The sequence below is a fragment of the Rhodamnia argentea genome, chromosome 4, assembly GCF_020921035.1.
Source record: "Rhodamnia argentea isolate NSW1041297 chromosome 4, ASM2092103v1, whole genome shotgun sequence".
In the NCBI taxonomy this organism is placed as follows: Eukaryota; Viridiplantae; Streptophyta; class Magnoliopsida; order Myrtales; family Myrtaceae; genus Rhodamnia; species Rhodamnia argentea.
This window is the reverse complement of record NC_063153.1, coordinates 8333478-8361475: the sequence shown is the minus strand read 5'-3', so window position 1 is coordinate 8361475 and position 27998 is coordinate 8333478. Positions and strand designations below refer to the sequence as shown.

Genomic DNA, 27998 nt, shown 5'->3' with positions numbered 1-27998 from the left:
ATTAATCTAGTCAACTAATGAAATAACTTTTGTACATGGCAGCCAAGCAACTTTAGTCAAATTAGTTGTTGATACGGTATTGCGGGAGCCGGAGACAAAACAAAAAAAATTGCCTCGACATTTAGTTGGACTTGATGATCGGATAGAAGACTTGATGGAGTTAATTGGATTCGACCATCCCGATGTGCGGCTCATTGTAATTTACGGAATGGGTGGCATTGGTAAAACAACTATTGCCAAGGTCGTGTTCAATCAACTATCTTTCTCCTATGGAAAGTGTTGTAGCTTCCTTGAGGACGTTCGAGAAAGCTCATCAACCAAGGAGCACATAGTCCAGATTGCGAAGAAATTACTATCCGACATTGTTGGTTTTGGATTTGCAGAAAAAGTGGAAAATAGTGAGCAAGGAGTGAGGAGGATTGGAGAAACACTCCGCACTAAGAGAGTCCTTGTGGTTCCGGATGATGTTGCTGAAAAACAGCACATTGAGAACCTAATAGGAGATTATTCATTACATCCAGGATCTCGCATAATCATTACAACAAGAGACAAAACTATTCTACAATACGAAGGATTTAATGGTGTCATTCTAGGGTATGAGATGCCAAAGATGGATGATGCTCTTGCGCTACTGCTTTTACGTTGGCATGCCTTTGATAGAGACTTTCCTCCCAATGATTATAAGAAACTTTCAAGTGAAATTGTCTCAACTACGGGGCAACTTCCTTTGGCTATTGAAGCGACGGGTTCGGTAATTCGGGGGAAAGACAAAGCATATTGGGAAAAGAAGTTGGTCAGGTTAATGAATGTACCCGAGAAAGAGACTCTAAATAAGTTGCTAATTAGCTATGATGGCCTAGACGAAAATGAGAAACAAATTTTTCTTGATATAGCATGCTTCTTTTTCAATGAGAAGAAGATTGATGCAATTTACATGTGGGACAGTTGTCGACTTGATCCGATAATAGCAATTAAAGGCCTTACCGAGAAGTGCTTGATAAAGGAATTGGACAATGGTAAGTTCTGGATGCATGAACAATTAATAGCACTGGGAAGGCAAATTGTCCATCGAGAGAGTCCACGTGACCTCGGAAAGCAGAGTAGGTTGTGGATTGCGTAAGAGGCCCTCGAAATCATAAGAACCAAAGAGGTAAGTAAGCAATGTCTCATTTTCAAATAGAAGTTTATACCATTGGATTAAGGATTACTTTTTTGTTTAGGATCTTTATCACTTTTTTCCTACCCATTCGAGGTGTAAAACACAACAATTGGAAGTTGACAAACCGCTTCACATCATTGTAAAATTTCGCTTGCGCAGGAATGCGAAGGTTCAAGCGCTTGAGATAAATGGATCGGAGGACCCCATAGAGATCACAAATGAGGAATTGGAAATGTTACCATATCTAAGACTCCTCAAATTAGGCAATGGAACTTTTGTTGGGGACTTTGTAAAATATCATTCACGGTTGAGATGGATTTCTTGGCGTTCTCCTCATCCGGATTTTAGGGCGGACAATCTACATTTGGGTCGTCTTGTTGTTTTTAAACTTGACAAGAATGGTTTCACGGATGACTCAAAAGCATGGGACTTGATCAAGGTAAATTACATGTTTTTAATTCTATTCTAATAGTCAAAATGTGTACTATGCAATAACTCTTACACTTGGCATGCCATCCATTTTTACAGAGGGCACGGAATTTGAAAGTTCTATCTCTTACCGAGTGTGACGGCATAACGACAATCCCAAAGTTCTCTAAATGCTTGTATTTAGAGAGGTTGACTCTTGCACGTTGCAACAGGCTAAAGAGAATTGAAAGATTCATTGAAGACCTACCATCGTTGATTGAGTTAGAAATTGAAGGGTGTATGAATCTTGCATATTTGCCCCAAGAAGTGGGAGCACTAGTGAAGCTTGAGCGCTTCTCATTGAGAGGTTGTCATGGGTTGATGTAACTTCCAAGCTCGCTTGGGTATTTACGCTCATTGATAGAGTTAGACTTATCACATACGGGCATTGCCGAACTTCCAAACTCCATCCAAGGATTAGTGAAACTTGAGTCTCTTATTCTAGAAGACACGAGGATAAGGGAACTTCCCAACTTCATTGCAAAACTAAAATCATTACGCGTACTACGTTTGTCAATAAATGGATGTTCTTCTCTAGAGCATGTTTGGCACTTACCTAGCGGCATTAGCAAGTTGGAAAATCTTGAAGAGCTAGATCTCTCTGGGCGCACCGAAATGAAAGGAGAAATTCCGGTTGGAATTGGAGAATTGTCAACTTTAAAAGTCCTAAATTTAAGAGATTGTCATGGGATTCAAGAATTGCCGGAGCTTCCTACAAGTTTGACCTCTCTACTTCTTCAATCTAACTCATTGCTCTCAGTCCCTAATCTATCGAACCTTACTAATTTGGTTGAATTGCTACTAAGTGATGACTCTCGTAATACTGGTGAGTCAAACCTATTATCAGGATGCGACTTAAGGGGGATTGGGAGTTTATCTAGACTGAAAAAATTAGATTTAAATTTGATGAATGTCCCCGCACCTCCGTAGTTGGCTTCTCTTTCTCATCTAGAAGTGCTTACTATGTGTCACCTAGACCTAGAACCTCTTGTGCGGCTTCCGTCCAACCTCCGGAGTTTGGGAAATTTGTCGACTTTAGAGTTTTATCGATGTGAAGTGGAAGACTTTCCCCTTGATGGTCTTCCACGACCGGAGAAATTAACTCAGGACAGTTGTAAACGACTTGTGAGGTTATCTATTCCTTTGGAATTAAGCAAGCTTTGCCGAGTGTGGATCTCACATTGTCGAAAGTTAGTTGAGATACAAGTCGTGGGTCCCCCCAAATCATTGGAATCCTTGAGGGTTTCTGGGTGTGAATCTCCGAGAAGAATTTGTGGGTTATCTTACTTGAAGAACTTGGAGGAACCGCTAATCCAACGGTGCAATGTGCTTACTAATGTTGAGGGTCTTCACGAGCTAGTCTCTCCGAAATCCTTGGTTGTCAAAGAGTGCACGTCATTGAGATGGTTGATTGATGCTTCTAGCACAAATATACCGGATGATTGTCTTGTCGACATATGGGGGTGTGGGAACTTCGTCAAACAAGGCACGACATCTTTGAAGCAATACAGAGACGAGATTCTTCCGGACACATCAAACAAGGTGCGACATCAACTTCATCAATATACGGTAGATGTACGTGAATGCATGGGTTTGGAAATTGATTGGTTCCGACTTCAATTTGATGGTATAAATCAGTAAAACTACACAAATTGTAAAAAGTTGACTATTGTTATTGTTAGAAATTAAACCAAATTCATGTATATCAACTTCCAAGACGCATGTACCAGCTTGTGCATGTACCGAGACCTATCTTTATTAGTTGAGCGTTTCAAGAGTCTTTTTGTATTTCGATGCGTAGTAAATGCTATGTATTTACATCATGTCTGCTCATGTATCTTGTGTAGATCAAGAATCGTGTTTTAAACCTATAAATAGGGGTGTTTTGTAACCATTTCAAGGTGGGTGAATCGATTGTGAATACAGTATATTGAAAAGCCACCTTTCGTCTCCTCTTCCTTGTGAGAACAAAGTTCCTTTGTGAGTGCTTGTTGAGTGCCCCACGATCGATTTCTCCCAACAAATTGGTATCAGAGCTTCACGGTTTCGTGATTATGGCATCAACAAGCAACCTTCCTTTTCGGATCCGGTCCTCACCAAAGAAAACTATGGCAAGTGGGCTTCCGGAATGAAAGCCATACTCGGCGCCCATAGTGTGTGGGATCTCGTCAACAATGGCTATGATGAGCCAGATGAAGATGTTGCGTTGACTCAAACTCGGAGGAATGCGTTGGAGAAGACTCGTTCAAAAGATCAACTCGCGTTGTCAATCATCTTTCAAGCCTTGGATGATTCCATGTTCGAAAAAGTCTCAAATGCTACTACATCCAAGGAGGCATGGGAGATTCTTCAAACTACGCACCAAGGTGTTGAGAAAGTAAAGAAGATTCGTCTTCAAACTTTGAGAGGCGAATTCGAGGTAATTCGTATGAAAGAATCCGAGTCGATTTCCGATTATTTCACAAGAGTTTTAGCTATTGTGAATCAGATGAAAAGGAATGGTGAAGATGTTCTTGATGTTCGTGTTGTCAAGAAAATCTTGCGGTCATTGGATAAGAAGTTCGACCACATCGTCGTCGCTATCGAGGAATCAAAAGATGTCGATTCTATGACGGTCGATGAGCTCATGGGTTCGTTACAAGCCCATGAAGAAAGACTAAAAAGAAATAAGCATGAACCGGTGGAGGAAGTACTCCAAACTCGGTTGTCGATCCGAGATGAGAAGGAACAAAGACGAGAACCCGTGCAAGCCCGAAGCACTAATCAAGATCGAGGTCGAGGTCGTGGTCACTTTCATGGAAGAGGTCGTGGACGAAGCGAGAGGGAATTTGCTCACAAAGAAGGTGGCTGCGAGAATCAAAGTTTTGTTCGTGGAAGAGGGAGAAATTTGAGAGGTCAACGGTATGATAAATCTAAAATCCGTTGTTATCATTGCAATAAACTAGGTCATTATGCTTATGAGTGTTGGTAGAAAGAAAGTGCGGCAGCAAATGAAAAGGTGAACTTGGTGAATGATGGTGATCAAGTTCTTATGCTGGCATTTAAAGAAAATGCTGATGAAAAAAATGATACGTGGTTCTTGGACACTGGAGCAAGTAACCACATGTGCGGTCGAAAGGAGATATTCGTCGAAATGGATGAAACAAGAAAAGGAAAAGTCTCGTTTGGTGATAATTCCCAAATTCTTGTCGAAGGGAAATGTACGATTCTAATTCATCTGAAGAATGGAACACGTCGCTTTATTACTAACGTGTATTATGTACCGAAAATGTCGAGCAATATTTTGAGTTTGGGACAGCTTCTGGAGAAAGGATATTCTGTGCACATGAAAGATCTTAGCCTTGTGCTAAGAGATCAAAATAATAGGTTGATTGCATCCGTGAAGATGTCGAAGAATAGGATGTTTACCCCGAATATCAAAGATGAAATGTCTACATGCCTTCAAGCATGTGTAGACAATCCTTCGTGGCTATGGCACTTGAGGTTCGGCCATCTCAATTTTGGTGGACTCAATATGCTTTCTCGCAAGAAGATGGTGTATGGCTTACCGCATATTGATCATCCCGATCAATTATGTGAAAGGTGTGTTATTGGCAAGCATTCCAGAACCGCCTTTCCGAAGGTGTCGACGTATCGAGCGAAGAAGCCACCGGAGTTGATTCATTCCGATGTTTGTGGTCCAATCACTCCTCGGTCATACGGTAATCATCGATACTTTGTTACGTTTATTGATGATTTTACTCGAAAGACTTGGGTGTTTTTCTTGAAAGAAAAATCAGAAGTGTTTGATACGTTTAAGCACTTCAAGAAAATGGTTGAAAAGGAGAGTGGTTATTTTATCAAGTCTTTGAGAACCGATCGTGGAGGAGAATTTACTTTTGGAGAATTCAATCAATTCTGTAATTACCATGGTATTCGACGTTTCTTAACAGTAGTGTACTCCCCACAACAAAATGGTGTGGTTGAAGGAAAGAACAGAACCATTCTTGACATGGTTCGTAGTATGTTGAAAAGCAAAAATTTGTCAAAGGAGCTTTGGGCCGAAGCCGTGAGATGTGCAATTTATCCGCAAAATCGATGTCCCTCGCAAGGACTCGATGGTGTTACTCCCGAAGAAGCATGGACCGGGAGAAAACCTACGGTTTCTCACTTGAGAATTTTCGGGTGCATTGCTTATGCTCACATACCCGACCGAAAAAGATCGAAGCTAGAAGATAAGAGCAAGAAGCTTATTTTTATCGGGTATGATTCCTCATCGAAAGCTTACAAATTGTTTGATCCTGTTACTTTGAAAGTTTATGTAAGCAGAGATGTGAAGTTCGATGAAGATGCTTTGTGGGAAGACAATCGACAAGTCGTCGAATCCGCTCGTAGTGATTCTGTCGAAATGGGGCGTGATTCTGTCGAAATAGAAGACAACTCATCGAATCCTTCATCTTCCTTTCCAACATCATTTTCAAGTCCAAGTTCATTATCACCAACTTCTTCAAATGGTGTTGATGAACCAATAGCACCAAGATCGAGAAGATTATCCGAACTTTATGAAACCACCGAAGAACTCCATCTTGTATGTCTTCTCGCAGATCGCGAACCACTTATTTTCGATGAAGCCGCTAAAGAAGAAAAATGGAGAAAAGCCATGGATGAAGAAATAGAAGCCATCGAAAAGAATCAAACATGGGAACTCGCAGATCTTCCTAAGGACAAAAAGGCGATCGATGTCAAATGGGTGTATAAGGCCAAGAAGAACGAGAAAGGAGAAGTCACTCGTTATAAGGCCGGACTAGTCGCAAAGGGCTATAAGCAGAAAGCCGGGATCGACTATGATGAGGTATTTGCACCTGTCATCCGAATGGAAACCATCCGACTAATGATTTCCATTGCAGCTCAAAATCAATGGCCCATATATCAAATGGATGTCAAATCGGCATTTCTGAATGGTGTTCTTAAAGAAGAAATCTATGTCAAACAACCGCTTGGGTTTGTTGTGAAAGGTCATGAAGACAAAGTGCTGAGATTAAAGAAAGCCTTGTATGGGCTTAAGCAAGCTCCAAGAGCTTGGAACTCGAGAATCGATGCTTATTTCAAGGCGAATGGCTTCGAACAATGTCCGTACGAACATGCTTTCTACTTGAAGCACGAGAAAGGTGATGTTTTATTGGCATGTTTATACGTTGATGATCTTGTCTTCACAGGAAATAATTCCGGATTGATCGACACTTTTAAAGCGTCGATGGTGAAAGAGTTTGAGATGACAGATAATGGTCTCATGAATTATTTTCTGGGTATCGAAGTAAAGCAAAATGCAGATGGGATTTTTATTTCCCAGAAAGGATATGCTGAAAATATCCTTGAGAAATTCAACATGAAAAATTGCACTTCGGTTAACACTCCGATGGATTGTGGTGCAAAATTGTCGAAGTTCGATGAAGGTGTCGATGTTGATTCGACATATTATAGAAGCTTGATTGGAAGCTTGAGGTATTTGACCTATACCGGACCGGATATCATGTACGATGTCGGAATTGTGAGTCGATATATGGAGAATCCGAAGGCATCTCATCTTAAAGCAACGAAGAGGATACTTCGATACATCAAAGGTACTATCTCTCTTGGCTTGTATTATTATCGATCCGAACTATTTCAACTCGAGGTTATTCGGATAGTGACTATGGGGGAGATGTCGATGACCAGAAAGAGCACTACGGGTTTTGTATTTTATCCGGGTGAAACCGCTTTTACATGGTAATCGAAGAAGCAATCCAGTGTTACTCTGTCGACATGTGAAGCGGAGTATGTTGCTGCATCATCGTGTGTGTGTCATGCGATATGGTTGAGAAAGTTGCTAAAAGAAATCCAAATGGAGCAAAAGGATGCAACGGAAATTTTTGTTGATAATGTTTCTGCCATTGCTTTGGCAAAGAATCCAGTTTTTCATGAGAGGAGCAAACATATCGATGTTCGATATCATTTTATTCGAGAACAAGTCGGCGACAAACAAATCGAAGTTGTGCACGTGAAGACCGGTGATCAAGTTGCGGATATTTTTACGAAACCTCTCAAGATCGAAGTGTTTCGGAAATTCAGAAGTTTACTTGGAATGATCGACGGAAGAGAATTTGGTTTAAGGGGGAGTGTTAGAAATTAAACCAAATTCATGTATATCAACTTCCAAGACGCATGTACCAGCTTGTGCATGTACCGAGACCTATCTTTATTAGTTGAGCGTTTCAAGAGTCTTTTTGTATTTCGATGCGTAGTAAATGCTATGTATTTACATCATGTCCGTTCATGTATCTTGTGTAGATCAAGAGTCGTGTTTTAAACCTATAAATAGGGGTGTCTTGTAACCATTTCAGTGTGGGTGAATCGATTGTGAATACAGTATATTGAAAAGCCACATTTCGTCTCCTCTTCCTTGTGAGAACAAAGTTCCTTTGTGAGTGTTTGTTGAGTGCCCCACAGTCGATTTCTCCCAACAGTTATGAGTTTGACCAAAATGAAAACTATTGTCATGAAATTTACATGGACGAAAATATATCTTTCTATCCAATGACGAGAACTTATCAGAGTTGATCTTTACATAATTTAAAATACATTAGTGTTCCTTTTGACATATTCTTTTTTATTTGAAATATACACAAATAAAAGTTTTATCGTTGTAATTTTCTAATTATTTCATTGTTATGTAATTGAGTGTTGGATATAATGTAATACGATATTTGTTTGTTTTGATGTCATAAGTTTTAGCAATAATTGTCTTCTTGAACTTCAGCACTGTCTCCGACCCAAAAAAAAAAAAAAACTAAACTTTAGCACTGTCGTTCCGATAAAAAAAAAAAATTAGCACTGTCGCGCAATAACCTGTAAACTTTCAAATGTTATAAATTATCCCCGCTCTCGCCCAGAAGAAACCAATCGAAAAGGCTCAGTACCTGTAAACGAGAGTGTAGTACTGGAAGATACATGTATTTGGAATTCACTGAGAATATTTAAGCATTGCTTTCAATGAGTCCAAGATCACTATCACTGAAAACTGAACGCAGTTCGTTCAACTTGGAATTAGCAACTAGACAATGTGAGGAAAGATGATGCAGAAGGAACAAAAGAAAATTGCATGAATTTGAAGATAAAATGTACTTAATATCGATCATTGCCTAGTTGGAGTATAAAAATAGTCTACCATCTGAATTTTTAAGATGTCAGTCCGATTTCCCTAATGCTCATTTGCTGTTGGGAGCCTGTTTACACTTCAGAGATTAGAACATAATTAATCGTGAATTGCATGTCAATATTTCTTGAAAGTCATAATATCTGGTCAGTAAATAAGCAGATCCAACTTCCAACATACTAATGTGACCCAATTACATTAAAATACTAGCTTGGTTTCGTTATTAATATTGTGTCAGAGTAGACATTGAATTATGTATCAAAGAACGCTAGAACAAGTGCCTGCATATTTTTGCATCCGCTAGAAAAATTTGATGACAAATGAATATCTTGTATCTACATGTGGAACTGAAGCGATGTTATAAGGGAGAGATTGATCGGGCGCGTTTGTTCTGTTTATCCTGCAGATTAAGAAGAAAATAAAAGATGAAGCTATAGAGCAAGCAGCGGACATGGAAACCTCAGATAAGTACTATGCAATTGCAGCTGTTCAAAGTGTAGTTGGACTTGATGATTGGGTAGAAGAAATCACCGACTTACTGGAAATGGAAGTCAATGACGAGGTGCGCATTATTGGAATCTGTGGGACTGATGGAATTGGCAAGACGACTCTTGCCAATGCTGTGTACTCCCGCATCACTTCTTGTTTCGACAGTTGTAGCTTTCTAGCAGAGGTGGAGGAAACCACACAAAATCCTTGTGGTATTCAGTTTTTGCAAGCTAAGTTGATATGTGATATCCTTGAACGAGATGGTGAAGATCCTTCTTTTGATGAAAGAATAGAAGATTTCCTGGATATATTTCGCGAAATGAAAGTTCTAATAGTTGTCGATGACGTGGAAGAGCAATCCCATCTTCATGCTATTGTAGGAGACCAGCTTCATTGGTTTGGTCCAGGTAGTCGAATAATTGTGACTTCCAAAAACGAGGAAATTCTCGGAAAGTATCACCACGAGAAGGCTCATACCTACATGGTTGGTAAGTTGGATGATGATCAAGCCTTTGAACTTTTCTGTGAGCATGCATTCGGGATGCAGTCTCCAATACCAGGTTATGATGGATGTGCAAACCGCATTGTCAATACTACAGAGAAACTTCCATTAGCAATTGAAGTTATCGGTTCATTTTTAAGGGGTAAATCAATAGGAGAATGGGAAAAGATGGAGGAGTTAATAAGAGAATCTATGAGGAGTTGTCAAAAGACTAGGGTTGGCTTTGAACAGATGCTGGATATATGTTACGAAGGATTAGATAAACAGCAAAAAGAGATATTTCTGGACATAGCATGTTTCATCTCTGGTGTGGATGCCCGAATTGCTTCACATATGTGGCCCAGTTCTTATCGTCCATCTTCTGGATGCGTTCTGATGCCCCTGGCAAGAATTGGAGAAAACAATGAGTTGCAGATGCACAGATTACCAAGATGCCTTGGCAAAAGAATTTTAAAGCAAGAGGAATCTCAAGATCCAGGATCAAGAAGATTTTGCACACAGGATATGGTTCTAAAGGCAACGAACAGGGAGACGGTAAGACCTTTTTGTTCAGTTTGGTTTTGGCAAACAAACATCTAGGCTGCATGTTTCTTTTTTGTCATATTTTCAGAGGGAATAATATCATGTATGTACACTTTAGCATGTAGGGCAAGGAAAGCTATCATTTTTTCCTGATGGGTATTTGGATTTACAGCTTCTGACGATTGATTATGATACTTTGTCAAATGTAGGGAATGGGAAACGTTGAAGCTCTCTGCTTTGACTTCAGAGCTGGAGATTTCCAGAGCATGCCAAAAATAAGGTTTCTCAAGTTGGATAATGCCAAACTTTCTGGAGATTTTGAAGGCGCATTTCCAAGTTTAAGGGGGCTCTGTTGGCAAAGGTGTCCTCCGGAATTTGATGCAGAAAATCTTGTTTTAGGAGAGTTGGCCCATCTTAATCTCTCTTGGAGCAAAATAACGGAAGACTGGGGAGGTTGGAAGAAAATCAAGGTGGTTTTTTTAGTATTTGGTTGTTTTCTATTTGCCTTCTTGAATTATGTATCTATCTGCAAATTGACCGGCCATGTGTGTGTTCTCTGTTTCGACTTTGCAGATGGAGAAATTGGAAGTCTTGAATCTTACCGGGTGTTCTGACTTATTGTTCACTCCCGACTTCTCTGGTTACAAGAATATGGAAATGCTGATTCTCGAAGGCTGTTCTCGTTTGGTGAAGCTGGATCCTTCGATTGGCCATTTGAAACGTTTAGTCTCCTTGAATTTGAAGTTCTGCTCCCAATTGAACAGATTGCCTGTGGAACTCGGTGGCGCGACAGCTCTGAAAGAGCTTTTTATTGACGGGACTTCTGTGCGGGAGATCCCCATCTCCGTAGGCAATTTGAAGCAACTCGAAATTCTCAGTGGCTTCCAGTGCTTCCCACTGACTCACCTGCCTAGTTCAATTTGTTACCTGACTGCTCTCTCCGAACTCTCATTACATGGTGCCAAAATTACTAAGCTCCCAATCTCCCTGGGGCAGCTGCTTAAGCTAAGACGCTTGTCATTGAGGGATTGCCGTTATTTGGAGGAACTTCCGAATTCTATCAGTAACATGGTGTTGTTAGAGGAGTTGGATGTATCGTCGACTAGTATCTCTAAATTCCCCGATTCAATTGGAAATCTGAAAAGTTTGAAAGTGCTGAGAATGGATTCTTCTTTCATTCGAGCATTTCCTGCGGAGGTTGGGAATCTAACCAACCTTGAAGAGCTCCATGCTTCCTGGTGTCTGAGTTTGAAGGGGGCCATTCCCAGTAATATAGAGGGACTACGTAATCTGAGATCATTGACGCTGGGGCACTCCAGTATATCTAGCCTACCCCCTGAAATCTCCACCATCCCTGGTCTTCACTCCCTGGATTTAAGTCAGTGCAATGAACTTGAACAGTTGCCGAGGCTTCCCCCTTCTCTGATTCATCTGCACGTGAGTTCTACAAGGATGAAAGATATACCCCTTCTCGAAGATTTAAAGGAATTAGAGGAGCTGAGCCTAAGTGATGGGCACCCGAAAGCACGCCGACCACCCTCATCAAAACAGCCAACGTCAGAATCCGATGTGATTGTCGAGCAATCCTTCTCAGTTTCGTTTCCTAAACTGAGGAAACTAGAACTGTCTCTTTCGCAAGTTATCAAGCTCAAGTTTGAGCCGACAGATATTCCTCCGCTCAAAAGGCTCAAAACGCTTACCCTGCCATTTCCTGGTTTGAGCCGTAAAAAAGTATCTGAGCTTCCCAAGATGTTGTCAGTTTTCGAGCTTTACGACTCTGCAATAGAAGAGATTGAAGGGCTTGAAGGGCTTGAAGCCCTGAAGAGGCTAGATATCTCGAACTGCAAAATACAAAATCTCCATGGGATTGGCCAGTTAACCTCACTGAGAAGTTTGATTCTATCTGACTGTGATGACCTCAGTTCACCTGATCTTTCAAACTTGAAGTCGCTGAAAGTTTTAGAGATCAGACGATGCAAAATGATCCGTCAAATTGAAGGCCTAGAAAAATTAACATCTTTGGAAAAGCTGAATATCAGTGAATGTCCGGCTGAGAACTCGGTGCAAGTACAGCATGCGTTGAAGCATGTAATGGCACGTTCCACGGTTGAGTGATGCTGGATTCTGCTCAGTTTTAACTGATATCTGCGCATGCATTCGCCCTGTTGAGGCAAGACAGGGGAGCAGCCCGCGGAAAAACTTGATGGAGAAACAGGGATAAGCCAAGATGGCAAATTTATTGGAGTTAAAAGACGAATTGAGGCCAAATCAGCCGCTGCAATCAAAAAGCAGCCGCTCCAGGTGATCACACCGGTCTCTTCCAAAAGGAAAGTTGCGCACCGGTTGATTTTCTCCTTCAGCAGGCAAAATCTGCATTTGGTTGTCGGGATAATGTGTTTTGCTTCCTCGCGAGGTTTCGTCTCTCTCTCTCTCCCTCTCCCTGTGCTTCGATATTCGCACTCTTTACAAGATTGTGAGTTTCTTCCTTCGTTTGTATTAGCTTTCATGGGTGCAATCATTTGTGGGTCTGGCTCTGTTTCGCTCTCTCTCGTCTCCTTTGTATATTTCTTTTGGCTTGCGAATTCTCGTTTCTGGTGGTGTGTCTCCGTTCAGTTCTCGGGGAATCGAAACATACCACCGTTTTTCTTGAGGTTGCCCTGTAAATTAAGAAACCAGCTTCCCTACCCTAACAAGCCTCCTCCCTTCTAACCTCAGCCTCACTCTCTGTCTCTCAGACTCTCTCCTCTCCTGTCGCTCGCGCAGCACAGTTGAGCTGTCGAGATGCACCTCGCCAATGTCAAGTCGCCGCCGCGCGTGGCTCACCAATTTGGCTTCAGAACCGAGGTGAGTGTTGTTCCCGCCACATTGTAGGCTCGCAGAATATGATTCTTACCGTACATGTCATGTCCTCCACACAGTTTTAGGAGGCCTTTGCTAATATTGATAATGTACATCACGTTTAACATGAGAGAAATCACGCTCCTTTAAAGACTATATTTCTCGGTGCTAGTTTCCTGGTGCTTGCTATGTTCATGCTCAACTTTTTGTGGTTGTCCCATGGGAAAGTAGAATCTCCTGAATGTCTTGAAAATATTCTCTTTAAATTCGTTGAGCAATCGCAAGGATAAGAACAAGCTGCCAAATTACAAGAGAGGATCTGGTTCACTCTCAAGCCTGACTTAAGTGCATGCTTTGCTTCTCTCTTTCTTCCCTTTTTTTATTCTTTGCCTGTTAAAGAGGACTCATCGGTTTACCTCGCTTATCCATGATTGGAAAGGATACTTCATCTTCATAAGATGGCTAATGAAAATCAACTTTTAATTGTCAATACCTGTCATTGACTTGGATCTGGTTCACTCTCAAGGCTGTTCACGAGCGAGGGTCTGTCTGTGGTTTGAAATCGGAGTGAAGGGGGCGAGCGCTCTGTGGAGGACGGAAGCATTGGTTGTTCAAGCCGAAGCGTGGACGGCTGTGAGAAGTGGGGGTTCTTTGGGAGGACGCCTTCGCGCACCGGTGTTCCAAACGGTGGCCGTGGTGCTGCGGCGATTTAGGGTGACTCCGGCGGCGGAGCAAGGGGCGGAGTCATACTGTTGAAATTCATGCGGATGTTTTTTCTTTATTTTTAATACATTTTATATTTGCTAAATGTTTAATGTGTTATAATTGAAAAAAGTGAGTTATGTGGGTTGGATATGGATTGAGTTGGGTATGGATCATCTAAATTGTGTAGGAAATGAATGGGTGCATTTGGCGATTCCGAACATGAAGTAACTCTACAAACTAAAGATAAATTGAACAATAAAGTAAATGCAGCGGGTAATAGAAATAGATACCGTAAATTGCGAAGTAAATTGATAACTGTTATTAATTATGGATTCTTTCCAAAAATTCATCTCAGACTATTTATAGCCAAGTACAAGGGGCAGTCATCAGTAGCGGTACTTCCATCCATTCTATCCCTAGATTTTAGGATAGACTTTGGTAATTGCTTATCTTATTCACTGAACGGTCGATCTTCTGACTTATCTGCTCCCCCTGATCTTTAGCGTCATATACCGATCTCACGGTGTCACCGACGCTTCATCTGCTCGGGTCAGCCACGCCATGTTATTGGTCGCCGACCCTTTTTGCATACTCTAGGCCTTCAATATCACGATGTTCCTATGAGCTTTTGAGCTTTCTGAAGCCTGGGCCTATTTCAAGTGTCAACAAAAATTACTGTATTAAGGTTTTTGAGAAGGACTCTATTGTTGATCAATCTCCATTTGGATATGCTTTGACAATAGGAATATTCTTTTATGCTATTACCCTCGTGATATTATAAAAAGGATGGGACATTGACCCCGCACATGAATCCAGCAAAAGGGGTGTAGCTTTGATCAAACTAGACGCGCCTTCCGCACAATGCTGCGGAAATTGCGCCTGCCACTTTTTTATAATCTTCGATTGAATTAACGATCTATTGGGAATTTTTTATTTACTTGAGGAGCCAAAACGAACGACATAGTGATGGGGGAGAAAGACAAAATGGCTCTTGAACTGCGAATTGTGTTATTTTTCTTTTCCTTTTTGATAGTAAGAATTCTATGACAAAAAAAAAGGGGATTCGTACTTGGCACTTCATATTTGTACACTATAATATTTTCCTTACACTTGCTTTGTCCTTGTTTGTATAAGTATGTTTTTTTATCCTAAAAGCAAGTTTCTTATTGCCTTAGTCTTTTAGAGTCGTTGGCCTTGACGATGGACGAATCGGTTGTGTTTGTCTTAGAAGGTCGAGGTAGAAGTAGAAGCATGATGCAGTTGGTCATATGATGCGAGCAAAGCTTACCTAGGGAATGCAGTTAATGAAGCATGATATCTTCAAGGAACATGATGACTTTGGATCGCGAATTTGCCAATTTAGTCATAAACATAGTATTTGGATAATTGATCAAAAGGTCTAAATTGAAAAAATTTCAAAAAGTTTAGGACTGAATTGGTACAATCGATAGGTTGAAAACTAAATTAACTATTGTACAATAAGTTTATGATTTCTTATACAATTTTCTTAGAAAAATCTCTAAGTATCTTGGATTATGAGACGTATAATTATCACCATAGAAAAGAACCAAAATAAATGAAGACATGATAATTGAGGAACAAAGCATTTTGCTTACAAAAGCGCTGGCGATATTTTTGATTTCGAAGGATTATTTTAATGTGCAGAACTGGTGCATCAGTCGTGCATGTTGAACGTTGAAACCCCAAACGTAAAGATTGCTTGAAACTTTGGTTTACGGGTTTTATCAATAGAAGCTGGACATTATGTCGTTTGAATATTAGTAGCACATTTGTGTTCTCGTAGCTAAATATGGCCACGGGCCGGTTGGGGCCCAGAACCGACCAAGATCAAACCCATAACCGGCCCATTGACCGGGCTCGCCGGTTCTGAACCAGTTTTATAGCCTTTTGTAAAACAAAATATATATATAATTTGATTACATGGGTTTTGATTCTTTTATCCTTAAGAAAATATGTAGACGCTTAATGATAATTCATTAAGTTCAAACTTCTTCCCTCTCCCTTTTTCCCCCCTCCAAATTTGATTGCAATTTACAATTTGATTACAATTTGTATTTGATAATTTATTATTTCATAATTTCATAATTTTTTTATTTTTTATTTCATAATTCATTATTTAAAAATTAGATTTAAAAACCGAAATCGGAATTGGAATCGGCGGTTCCATTTTCGATTTTGAACCGGAACCGGGCCTTGAATCGGCCCGTAACCCTCGATTCAAAATCAGAACCGGAACCGCCCCTTAAAGTTTCCGTTACGGTTCACTTATGGCCACGAACCGAAACCGTCGGTTTCGATCCGTGGCCATCACTACTCACAACTTTTATAATTGAAAAAAAAAATCTACTCGTACTCGGCCTCGAACAATGCAAATTCAAATGTGAGGTGCTAGCTGGAGGACACCGACCGAGCTTGGCCCTACAACTCACCCTTCCATGCCCACATGGAGTCAATCCTCATTTTCCAATTTGAGAAAGAAAAATTAAATCATAAGTTACCCGCATGATCCGAATTCACATAACCCGTGGTCTCACCGCTATTACTATTACTCCAGTATACTATATCAACGTATGTTGTCCCCTTAAAAAATCTGAGGATCCGTTTAATGCATTCCCAATGAGTTTACTAGGATGCTTCATATAACGACTGACTACACTCATAGCTTGTGAAATATTAGGCCTAGTGTATACCCTAGCATACATAATACTACCCACTGCATTAGAATGAGGAGCACGAGACATACGCTCCTCCTCCTATTCAATCTGCGATGATAACTTAACCGAAAGTTTAAAGTGCTTTACTAATGGTGTACTCACAGACTTCGTCGATCGCATATTAAAACATGCTACGATCTTATCAATATATTTCTTTTGAGACATATGTAATACTCTTGCAAATCTGTCACGCAAAATCTCCATACCCAATATTTTCTTTGCAACACCTAAATCTTTCATATTAAACTCAACATTCAACTGCCTCTTTAGCACATGAATATCAAATATATTTTTATCTGCTATCAATATATCATCAACGCATAACATCAAATATATCAAAGACCCATCATCCAATCTCCTAAAGTAAACACAGCTATCCATCTAACTTTTTAAATAGTCCCGACTAGCCATGAAAGTATCAAAACGCTTATACCACTGCTTAGGAAATTGTTTCAACTCATATGATGATTTCTTTAACAAGCAAACATGATGTTCCCGATCCAAAATAGCAAATCCCTCTGGCTGCCTCATGTAAATATGCTCTTTCAAGTTACCATGAAGAAATGCCGTTTTCACATCAAGCCGCTCCAACTTGAGATCATGCATAGAAACTAAGGCAAGCAAAATATGAATAAAAGTATGTCTTACCATAGGAGAGAACACCTCATTGTAGTTAATGCCCTCCCTTTATATATTTCCCTTCGCAATAAGTCTCGCCTTATATCTCACTACCTCGAGACCAAGAATGCCCTCTTTCCATTTGTAGACTCATGTACTTCTAACAATCATCCGACACTTTGGTACCTTAACTAGCTTCCATGTCTGATTTTCGATGAAGTGATCATGTCTCTTTACTCATAGCCCCAAGCTACCGCAACGACTCAAGACTAGCAATCACCTCAAAGTAAGATGAAGGCTCATCTGTCTTCACCTCATCGGCGAAGGCTCATCTGTCTCCACCTCATCAACTACAATCAAAGCATAAGAAATATCTATATAAGCATAATGTACCGTAGGTTTACTTTGCCTTCTCTGTTTGTCTACGGCTATACTATGATGCGGCTGTGCTAGTTGTTCAAGATCACCGACTTTAAGAATTGCAGCCTCATCTGCAGTCTCAACCTCTATTATGTCCGAAGTATCCGGAGTCTCCACCTAAAGCTCCACCTCACTACCGACACCATGATCCGTCTATTATGCTAATAATGTCTCAAGGCTCCTCTATCGAAGTATTACAGTATCGTTGAAGATCATATTTCTGCTTATTAGAAAATCGGGTAATCCGATATATGTGCATCACAACCGGTAGCCTTTCACTTCATGTGCATAACCCAAAATATGCACTTCTTCAACATCGGCTCAAGCTTACCATCAATCGCATGAGCATACACAGGACATCCGAATACTCGTAATCCCGAGTAATCAATAGGTTTCCTCGACCATACTTCCTCTAGAGTCTTCCACTCAATAGTAGATGATGGAGATCGATTAATCGGGTAACATGCCATGTTCACTGCTTTAGCCCAAAATTCCTTACCTATTCTAGCATGTGAAAGCATGCTCCAAGCCCGCTTAAGTAAAGTTTTGTTCTTCCGTTCTGCCATGCCATTCTATTGTGGTGTCCCAAGTACTATATGGTGTCTCACAATCCTCCCTCTCTTGAAGAACTCAAGAAAATTTTTACCACGTAACTCTGTGCCACTATCGATTCTCGGGTACTTAATCTGTTTATCCGAACGCTTCTCGATCAATGCCTTAAATTTCTTGAACCGATCGAACACATCAGATTTGTGCTTCAGAAAGTATACATATACTTTCATGGAATAGAAGGAACCAAAAACGGGCTCCAGACATCCGAATGAATATATTCTACCGGTTGTTTGGTTGAATGAATACCAATAGTAACATAATCCCGCGTTGCTTTCCAAAGATGCGGTGTTCACATAAGCCTAACTTACTCATTTTCCGACCCTTTAGCAACCTTTTATCACTCAAGATCGTCATACCTACCTCATTCATGTGCCCTAAACGTATATGCCATAGTTGAGTCAAGTCAAAATCTGACTCACCCGATGAAACCGCAGCAGCTTCCGTCATGATCTCTCCCACTAGATGATAGAGAGAAGTCACTTTTTTACCTTTCATTACTGTCATGGCACCTCGAGAGATTTTCAGCACTTCATCTTCAGTGGTGTACTTACACCCAATATCATTGAGTATCCCTAGAGAAATAAGGTACTTCTCGAGTTCCGATACATGCCTCATGCCTGCCAATGTGCGCATCATACCATTGTGCATCTAAATTCGAATCGCCCATATCCCCACAATCTTGCAGGTTGTGTTATTTCCTAACGTAACTCTACCACCATCTTCAGTTTGGTAAGTAGTAAACCAGTTCTTATGAAGTGTGATATGATAAGAATGCCTCGAATCTAGCACCCATTCGTCTCCCGACGAACCAGTAGTCACACACAAGACAACATCCGCATCACTAATGCTCTTTTCAGTACCACTCGCCACACCGCTTGTAACTTTCTGCTTATCACCTTTGTTTTTCAGTTTAGGATAATCTCTCCCGATCCGATACCGAAAAGGAAGCGAAAGCAAGCTCGTGTTAAGAAGCGGGTCCGTCAACCCCATATCAAGCCACTCCTTGGCGATTATGAGGGGTCCGCCTGTTAGCTTCTAGACTCATTCTTGAAGCTCAATCCTTAGGACATCAGATATTTCTAATCCATAGGTTCCACAAATGCATTTTGAGAAGGGGATTACATGTGAATTTTATGACCTCCGGACTGATCGGTGCAATATGTGTGAGTGTGGGAAGAATGCATTGAAGTGGCAAGTGGAGAGCATACTGAACCAAATCGTATCGCTAAATTAACAAGAGAATTCTAGATCCGAGGAACACTGCTTTGATTAGAAGAAGAGAAAGTTTTAGTGACTCATGGTTTTGAAATCACACTAATATTTCTGAAGGCAAGCTTTTAAGTGAGCAAGCTCAGTCCAATACATTACGTGAGGGGGGCTTTTATAGGCAAAGCTACACATAAGACAACAACATACCATATGCATCAGATGTCAAAAATAATTGAGATCCGTTAGTGGAACATAATTGATGACGATGGTGGCGGCGACGACACAAGCTCGACACGGTATGTGCTGAGTTCGGCGGGCTCAGGTCACGGCGGCAAGTAGCAACCGGGTGACGGCAGCAACTCGGGTCTGCAGTTGGTCGACAGCACGGCGGGTCGGCAACTCAGCAGTTGCTAGCGAGAACGACGTGACACGGGACGAGCTCGGGTGGTCGTGGTGGGTGCTCGGCTAGGGTTGTATGGGTCGCGGGCGAAGTGGAGGGTGACAGACCTTGGTTCAGCTAGGGGTGACGGGCTAGCCGAGGCGAAACTAGGAGAGAGCGAGGGGTGGAAGTCGCGCGTCTACTCGGGTTGGGCGAGCTAGTAATCGGCGGTAGCAAGGTGTGACGACAAAGGGCGGAAGGAGGGGGCCGGTGGTCCGAAGAGGTCGACGCAAAACATATGAGAGGGGGAGTCGGGTAGTTTGCGAGTGAGGCTCACCAGCACGACGGGCGGCATGGCTAAGGTGATGGTGATGGCCGACGACTACAACGAATGGCGACAGACGGAGGTGGTGGTCGGCCGGAGCACCAGCAGCAAGGGAGAAGGAAGAGGTCGGGGGGGAGTCGTCCAAATGGAGAGAGAGAGAGATTACTAGAGGGTGACTGATGTGAGGGGGTAGGTGGCTGACATGAAAAGGTAGGCCCACGTATCAAATCAAGTTTGAATTTTGTTGTCTTGTAGTGTATAATATCTGAGCGTATTTTGGTCATTTAGTATTTTAGGATTGGTTAGTCATTTGAAACAAACAACCAATGGTATTTTGGTACTTTCAAGGCTAGGGCTCGGTTAGGGCTAGGCTCGGGCGCAGAGGGTTCCAATATTGCTACGTGATGACTAAACTACCGGAGCTTAAATTTCTCCGACCGACGTCTCAAGAATATCCAATTATCATATCTAAAATCCTCAAAAATCCAAATTTATTTTCAAGGCTGGAATTCATGATTTGAACTTTCATTTAATTTAGTTATCTTACGTACGTTAAAATTTCAGGACGTCACAAGAATAATCCAATATGGTCGGAGAATCGGATTTACAATCGTTCAATACGCTCGTGTTTTCCGCATCTAAATTACACCCAAGCCCAAGTATTTATAAATAAGAAAATAACTCAGATGTAAAACTCATGCACAAAATGTTCGATATGTCCGCCACTCCTGTTCTTTGGCAAAACAACAAACTCCTTCATGCGTCCAAGAAAGTGTCCTCTGTTCGCCCACGATATTAACTCCTTTGGTGAGTCCACTGAGCGGCGGTGTCAGACCAATTTCTATCGCATAGCTACAGGACTAAACCCACAAAAATCCTCCCTTTTTCTTTTTATTATATGGCTTTTGCAGGTTCAAGAATCAAAAGCAAACCCTTGCTTTTGGACTCTTTTCTTGCGCAAAGACTTTTCTACCCCCATATAATATATTATATTTGGGAGTCCCTTATTTTGTCCTGTTGTGCTATAGTTCAATCTCTTCTTGCTTTAAATCGCAACAAAAGATGCCTTTCTTGATTTCCTTTGTGCGATCACCCTTGGATATTTATCCAATCAGATTAGGTCCGGAAACCATTCAAATTCGAGACATAATCTAACAGCTATGTTCACATGTGTACGAAGAAATCAACATTTGATTGTCCCAGTCATTTATGAAGCTCGATGAGAAGGCATTTACCTTTGAAGATTCTCCCAAAATACAAAATTGTGTGGCAAATGGATCATCTTCTTTTAAATACTTAACATTAGAAGAAACTTTCTGGGAAGTTCATGGAGTATGCCATCATTCATGATTGCCCTTTTTTTTTTCTTTTGTTATGAAACTTGGGTGACATAGGATAAGGACCTATCAATATCCTTAGATTAGTAAACAACGGAACTTCATTTACAAGTGGGAAAATTCCCAATAAGGCTTCGATATGCCTTTATTTTCTAAAATAAGGACTTGAAGTGAACTATGTTTCAAATAATGGCATAAAGTGTCCTCATTTTCTCAAAGAAGGGTTCAAAGTAAACTTAATGGCCCGAATGGCTATGAAATCTCAAAAAAGGGCCCGATCTCAAGGGCATTTTCGCCATTTCCCTTTATTTATTTTTTCTTTTTCTTTTTTTTTAAAAATTAAAAAAGAAATGGTGGGAGGGGCAGCTCTCCTATTTGGGGCCACCGCCCCACCTTCACGGGGGGCAGCGAAGGCCAACGGGGTCGCCAGCGGCCCCACCGACCAAAGGCAAGGGTCGGACCCTCTCTCGAATCTAGGCGAGAGTCGCCGGCCCCCGCTATCAAGGCAAGGGCCTGTAACTCCCTCTCGGATCTAGGCGGGGGTTGGGCAACCCTGCCTATGGGGTTGGGCCCTTTTTTTTTTTCTAATTTTGCTAAAAAAATAGAATAATGAAAAAGAATAAAGAAAAAATTCAAAAAGGAAAAATGACCTGGCAATATTTGTGATTTCGTAGGATTATTTTAATGTGGACAACTGGTGTAACTAGTTATGTTGTGTGTTGAAAGTTGAAACCCCAAACATAACGTTTGCTTGAAACTTTGGTTTAGGGTTTTATCAATAGAAGCTGAACATTCTGTTGTTTGAATATTAGTAAGATATATGTGTTCTAGCAGCCTTTATAATTAAAAATAAAAATCTACTCGTACTCGGACTCGAATAATGCAAATTCAAATGTGAGGTTCCAGCTGGAGGACACTGGCCAAGCTTGGCTCTAGAGCTCGCCCTTCCATGCCTACATGGAATCAATCCTCGTTTTCCAATTTGAGAAAGAAAAATTAAAACATAAGTGGAAGACTTGGTTATAACTTTGGCAAATTTTGTCTTTATTGCTGTCAACCCAATAATCTACTTCCATCGGCAAGGAATCTAGCTACCCACTGCGACATGGCTCCCATGTGTCCTCTCATTCTTAACATTTCGTTTTTTGTCACACTTTAATGTCTACCGTGGGAAAAGTACGTACTCTAGTTGTTGTGTTCACACTTTATGAAGAAATCGACATTCGATTATGCTAGCCAATTCATGAAGCTCCATGAGAAGGCAATTACCTTTGAAGATTCTCCCAAAATACAAAATTATGTGGCAAATGGATCATTTTGGACAGAAGGACACCTCAAGTGATAATATTTATGTATGGTGTTCACTTTAATGCCAAAATTTTTCGCTTGCTCACTGAAGTGCCAACGGCGAGAGATTTTAGCCAAAATAAATAAGCGACATTTTTATTTAAAATAGTTTAGTGACATGGCATTTTTAATTCAAACAATTTAGTGACATGGCTTTTTTAGATAAAAAATCAACTTCGCGTGTGGAAAGAGAACTACGTCGCTCGGTGGACATGGCTTGGATGTCTTAAACTAATATCACTCAAGTGATCACATTTTACAACTTATGATACTTAAGTGATTACTTTTAGACAAACTTGGCACTCAAACGATCATAATTTACAACTTATGGCACTAAAAGTCACTCCGTGAAATGGGTTAAACGACGTCGTTTGTGCTTTGGAAGCTGACTAGAATCTCCGATGAGCCACGTAGGATAAGTTAATTAATAAAAAATTAACAAGTCCTTATCCCTATGTCAACCAAGTTTCATAAAAAAAAATAAAAGTTTGGCACTAAAATGAGCACTGTATACAAATATTATCACTTGAAATGTCTTTGTGCCGATCATTTTTTTTTTAAATACTTAATGTCGGAAGGCACTTTCGGGGAAGTTCATGCAGCATGTCGGGATTCATGATGGCCAAACTTTTATTTTTTTCTATGAAACTTGATTGACCTAGGGATAAGGACCTGTTGATATCCTCAGATGAGCAAACGACGGAATTTCATTTACATATGAATGGATCGAATTGGGAGGACTGCCAATCAGTTCATTTGCATCCTCTGTATCACTTCCAACCACTGAAAAATCGTTTTCGTCTCATTTTATAATTTTTTTCCTTGAATGTTAAATCAGGTGGGACCGGGACTACACGACAATTTTCCCTCACGTTGCCCAAAGCGCGGAGCAGGTGCCCACAAAGTCAACGGTCTTGGTCACGAACAGGAGGTAACATATATTGTAGTGTAATGTCTGTAGACCTCTCCTCCGGTGCACCCCCTGCCAGTGAGCGCGAGAGAGAGACAGAGAGAGAGAGAGCGAGCAAGCGAGTTGGTCGGCGGCGTTTCTAATATTTTCTCGGAGTCATGCCTCCTGCAGTGGTGGCTGCTGGAATGAAGAGGAAAGACCCGGTTCGTTTTCTCTGCATCTTTGGGATTTGTATTGTTGTTTCTTTTACATGGAATATGGCGGAATCGATCCTCTGCTTTGTCCTTTTTCCTTCCCTTTTTTTCTGTTTGGCCAGAAGCATAAGGCTTGGTCTGATGCCCTATGTTTTACTGTGTGAATCAATTTAGTTTCCTTGATTCGACAGGAATCGTCTTCAACCTCATCGTGGTCGTCTAGAATCAATCACGAAGTATTCTTGAGTTTTAGAGGTGCAGATACTCGCAAAGGGTTCACGGATCACCTTTACAGCAAGTTGGTAGATGCAGGGATCCACGTCTTCAGAGACAACGAAAAGCTCTGTACTGGAGAAGCGATCAAGCCGCAGCTCGTAGAAGCGATCGCGGGGTCGAAGATCTCGATAGCCGTCCTCTCCAAAGATTATGCTTCCAGCAAAAGTTGCCTCATGGAAGTTGTACAAATGTGGGAGTGCAGAGAGTCCAATGGACATACTATCATCCCCATTTTCTATGATGTTAGCCCCTACGATGTAAAACGCCAGGCCGGGGATTTTGGAGAGTCATTCGAGAAACATGAGCAGGACGGAGTCAACGGAGATACCATCCAAAAATGGAAGGAGGTGTTTCGAAAGATCGGGGGATTAAGCGGATTTCACCGAGAGAATGTACATGGGGGGTAATTCTTTTCCTTCTGGTTTATATTTTCGTTTCTTAGAGAGATCTTTAAGGTTGCTGTTCTGAAAAATTGATCGATAATTTAACAGCTTCATTCCTTGCGTTTGCAGGCACGAGGCCCAGCTCGTAAAAGAAGTTGTTACACGTGTCTGGCAGGAGTTGAAGAAGGATGACCAAGCTGTCACCGACAAACTGGTTGGAATCGATCTTCATGTTCAGGAGATGATGGCAAAGCTTGGTGTTGTCTACAGCCAAGGACAAGCGACGAAAGTATGTGGGGAAGACGTGCGCGTCATCGGAATATGCGGCCTGCGGGGTGTCGGGAAGACGACACTCGCCAAGGTTGTGTACAACGAGATGCATAAATTGTTTGATGGATGTAGCTTCCTCGAAGGTATAAATTCGGAAGGAGTCAAGGTTTCCCAAGAAATGCTGATTGCTGACCTTCAAAAAGGAAAGCCTACACCACTTAGATCATCTAGCGATGGTATCAAAAAGATATCAAGTCTATTTAGCAGAATGAAGGTTCTCATTGTGCTTGACGATGTGCGTGAGGATGAACATATTAAATCATTAGTTGGGGAGCTTGCTTGGTTTGGTTCAGGAAGCAGGATCATCGTGACCACCGACAACAGAAACATTTTCAATGGCTTCAACAAGGAAGCAGCTCGCCGATCAGTCAAAGAACACAAGGTCGAACTGATGACACATCACCATGCTCTTCAGCTCTTTCGTAAGCATGCTTTCCAAGGGGGTGCGCCCCAAAATGTCTCTGAGTATGATTCCCTGTCCATAGACATGGCCAATGCTATTGGAGGGCTGCCATTGGCTATTGCGCTCGTGGGTTCAAACTTATGCAACAATAGGGATGATATACGGATGTGGAGAAGTACCTTGAAATTCTTGAAAAAGCACCAAGGAGACAAAGAAGCTGCCTTTATGGTCAGTTATGAGGACCTAGATGAACACACAAAGCAGATATTCCTCGACATAGCGTGTTTTTTTATTGGAAAGGATGAGAGGATTCCCTTTTACATGTGGGACGCTTGCGATTACTATCCGCCTATTGGAATAAAACATCTGCGTGACAGGTATTTGTTGGAAATTGGAGAAAACAATGAATTGAGAATGCACGATCTGTTGAGAGACTTTGGCAGGAAACTTGTCGAGGATAAACACCCTCATAAGCGCTGCAGGTTTTGGAATCACAGTGATGCAATTTCCATTCCAAAGGATGGTGAGGTAAGTTTTCCAAAGCCTCTAGCGGTTTACGAAAGCATTGAGATTTACATAAACTTACTTTTCTTGAGTCAATCTCGTAGGGAAAAGAAAGGGATTTGTTCTTTAACACTGATTTTGTAATTCTGAAAGAGAAATTAGAGTTTTTTGAACTTACTCGTAAGTTTTTCCCCAACCGAGACTTGGCAGGGTACTGAAAGTGTCCAAGGTATCGGTCTAACAGTTGAAGAGGGTTCCACCTTCTGTTTTACATGTGAAGAATTTTGCAATATGTCGAATTTGAGGTACCTCAGACTGGACCGGGCTGAAATCCAGGGAAATACTGAGAATCTTCCTCCAAAATTGAGGTGGCTTGATTGGCGAGAGTGCCATTCGATTCCTGAGCTATGTAATATGCATTTGAAGGAGTTAGTCATTCTCGATCTGTCGGGGAGTCCGGTCTCCAAGCTTTCAAAATTCTGGGAACAAATCATGGAGGTATGGCCAATCAATATTTGACTTTTTAAATCTCGTGTTAAGATGATAGACAACAAGCGTATTTAAAGTTTGTTATCTTTCTTTGCGCATACATTGCAGAATGTGAAAGAATTGAAAGTCCTGAACCTACAAGGATGTAAAAAGCTACATGTATCGTTTAACTTTCCAGCTCCCATCAAATTGGAGATTTTGGTACTGGAAGATTGTACTCAGTTATTTCGAATCGGGCCATTCATCCGTGATCTGAAGAACTTGAGTTCCTTAAACTTGAGAAACTGCAGCCGAGTCACGGAGTTGCCCCAAGAACTGTACCGCATGGAATCTTTGACAGAACTTCTGATTGATGGAACTGGCATCCGAGGAATTCATTGCCAGGAAGGGTCTTTGGAAAATCTTGAAGTACTTAGCGCCTGTAACTGTAAGCGTTTGCAGGATATATCCACAATTGGCCGCCTAAGGAAACTCTCAAGCCTTGATTTGGATGGTGCAGATATTGATGGGTTTCCACGTGCTTTTGAATTTCCTCACGGACTCAAGAAACTTTCTCTAAGGGGTTGTCAGAAGTTGGTTGAACTTCCAACTTCCATTGGGAAGCTGGATCTGCTGGAGGAAATGGACCTTTCGCTTACTAAGATCATAGAATTGCCAGAGTCAGTCGAGCATTTGAGGAATTTGAAGACGCTGAAGATGGCGCACACTTTCCTCCGACAATTTCCTAGATATATTGTCAACTTAAAGAACCTGGAGGAGATAGATTTCTCTTTCTGCATAAATTTGGAGGGCAACATCCGTTGCTTTATTTCAGGACTATCCTCTTTGAGGATTTTTAGGTTATCGTCATCCAATGTGGCTGTGCTGCCTAGTAGCATTCGCCGTCTTTCTCACCGCCTCCAAGCTCTCGACATACTTAAATGCAACCAACTTCACGCACTGCCAAGGTTGCCCTCCAGTTTACTAAGTCTTCGCTGGGGATCCAGAAACATGACAGTCCCCGACTTGTCATATCTGACAAATCTGAAAGAGCTGTGCTTGAATGATGATGAGCAGGCAGAAGCAGGGTTATCGAATCGGACCCCGAGTATCGGGTGGATCGCGGGATTACCAAGTCTAGAGACCTTGGAATTGTCCCTTCCACATGTCACCATTCTCCCTGGGAATTTTAGTGACCTCACTCAGCTCCGGGAACTCACTTTATCCTACATGGACCTCACACAACTTCCCTCGTCCTCAAGCTTGTGGACTCTGCGTCTCAAACGCTGCAAGATTCAAGAGCCAACATTTTCTGGTCTGAAATATCTGTCAGAACTAGAACTAGAGCACTGCGATTTAGCAGAGATTGATGGTCTTGAAGACTTGACGCTTTTGGAAGTCCTGAAAATTTCTCATTGCAACGGTATAACAAACCTTAATGGGCTCAAAGGATCGGTCCGTCTCAGGAAGGTTGAAGGTATCTTTTCCACTCGTCCCAGTTTACCGATATTCCCCCATCCTGTTGAATTGGACATATGCGTTGCGGATTCTTCTCCGTCAGTGGCTTAATAGTCTCTGTGCTGTACGAACTACTGTTGTACTTTCGGGCATCTCCTTTTAGTCTGAGAAACTGGAGAGCGACGTCTCTAAGGTACATGCTCCAATTCTGTTTACAATTCTTTTTAACCGAAACA

General features: G+C 41.4%; 4 protein-coding genes across 9 annotated transcripts in view; all 4 read left to right on the top strand.

Moving 5' to 3' along the window:
* Positions 1-27998, top strand: part of LOC115736118 (disease resistance protein L6-like) — a 41619-nt gene that overhangs the window by 2061 nt on the left and 11560 nt on the right. Inside the window, exon 2 of the mRNA XM_048277603.1 lies at positions 43-1150. Within this exon, the coding sequence (XP_048133560.1) occupies positions 43-1120 (1078 nt within the window). The 3' untranslated portion in view covers positions 1121-1150. The remainder of the gene's footprint in view (positions 1-42; positions 1151-27998) is intronic.
* On the top strand, positions 1290-2041 carry LOC115736070 (probable disease resistance protein At5g66890). The gene is made up of 2 exons (XM_048277607.1): positions 1290-1598; positions 1688-2041. Exons 1-2 carry the CDS (start codon positions 1392-1394, stop codon positions 1952-1954), a joined length of 474 nt encoding a protein of 157 aa, XP_048133564.1. The 5' UTR covers positions 1290-1391; the 3' UTR covers positions 1955-2041.
* On the top strand, positions 9219-12554 carry LOC115736069 (disease resistance protein TAO1-like). The gene is made up of 3 exons (XM_030667578.2): positions 9219-10323; positions 10521-10781; positions 10885-12554. The coding sequence occupies exons 1-3, from the start codon at positions 9250-9252 to the stop codon at positions 12424-12426; spliced, it is 2877 nt and encodes a 958-aa protein (XP_030523438.1). The 5' UTR covers positions 9219-9249; the 3' UTR covers positions 12427-12554.
* Positions 23792-27998, top strand: part of LOC115736061 (disease resistance protein RPV1-like) — a 38925-nt gene continuing 34718 nt past the window's right edge. For 3 of the 6 annotated variants that reach the window (XM_030667559.2, XM_030667558.2, XM_030667556.2), the window contains exons 1-4: positions 23792-23949; positions 24132-24619; positions 24729-25860; positions 26047-26334. In XM_030667559.2, coding sequence (XP_030523419.1) covers positions 23905-23949; positions 24132-24619; positions 24729-25860; positions 26047-26334 — 1953 coding nt within the window. In that variant the 5' untranslated portion in view covers positions 23792-23904. Of the gene's footprint in view, positions 23950-24131; positions 24620-24728; positions 25861-26046; positions 26335-26433; positions 27956-27998 lie in introns of all 6 variants that reach the window. The other 3 variants (XM_030667563.2, XM_030667562.2, XM_048277575.1) reach the window with 2 other exon arrangements.

Excerpts from the sequence above, each read along its gene's own strand:
- LOC115736070 (XM_048277607.1), top strand. The coding sequence starts at position 1,392 with ATGTTACCATATCTAAGACTCCTCAAATTAGGCAATGGAACTTTTGTT. Across the intron at positions 1,599-1,687 it reads AAGCATGGGACTTGATCAAG|AGGGCACGGAATTTGAAAGT; the intron begins GTAAATTACATG and ends CCATTTTTACAG.
- LOC115736069 (XM_030667578.2), top strand. The coding sequence starts at position 9,250 with ATGGAAACCTCAGATAAGTACTATGCAATTGCAGCTGTTCAAAGTGTA. Across the intron at positions 10,324-10,520 it reads AGGCAACGAACAGGGAGACG|GGAATGGGAAACGTTGAAGC; the intron begins GTAAGACCTTTT and ends TGTCAAATGTAG. Across the intron at positions 10,782-10,884 it reads GAGGTTGGAAGAAAATCAAG|ATGGAGAAATTGGAAGTCTT; the intron begins GTGGTTTTTTTA and ends TCGACTTTGCAG.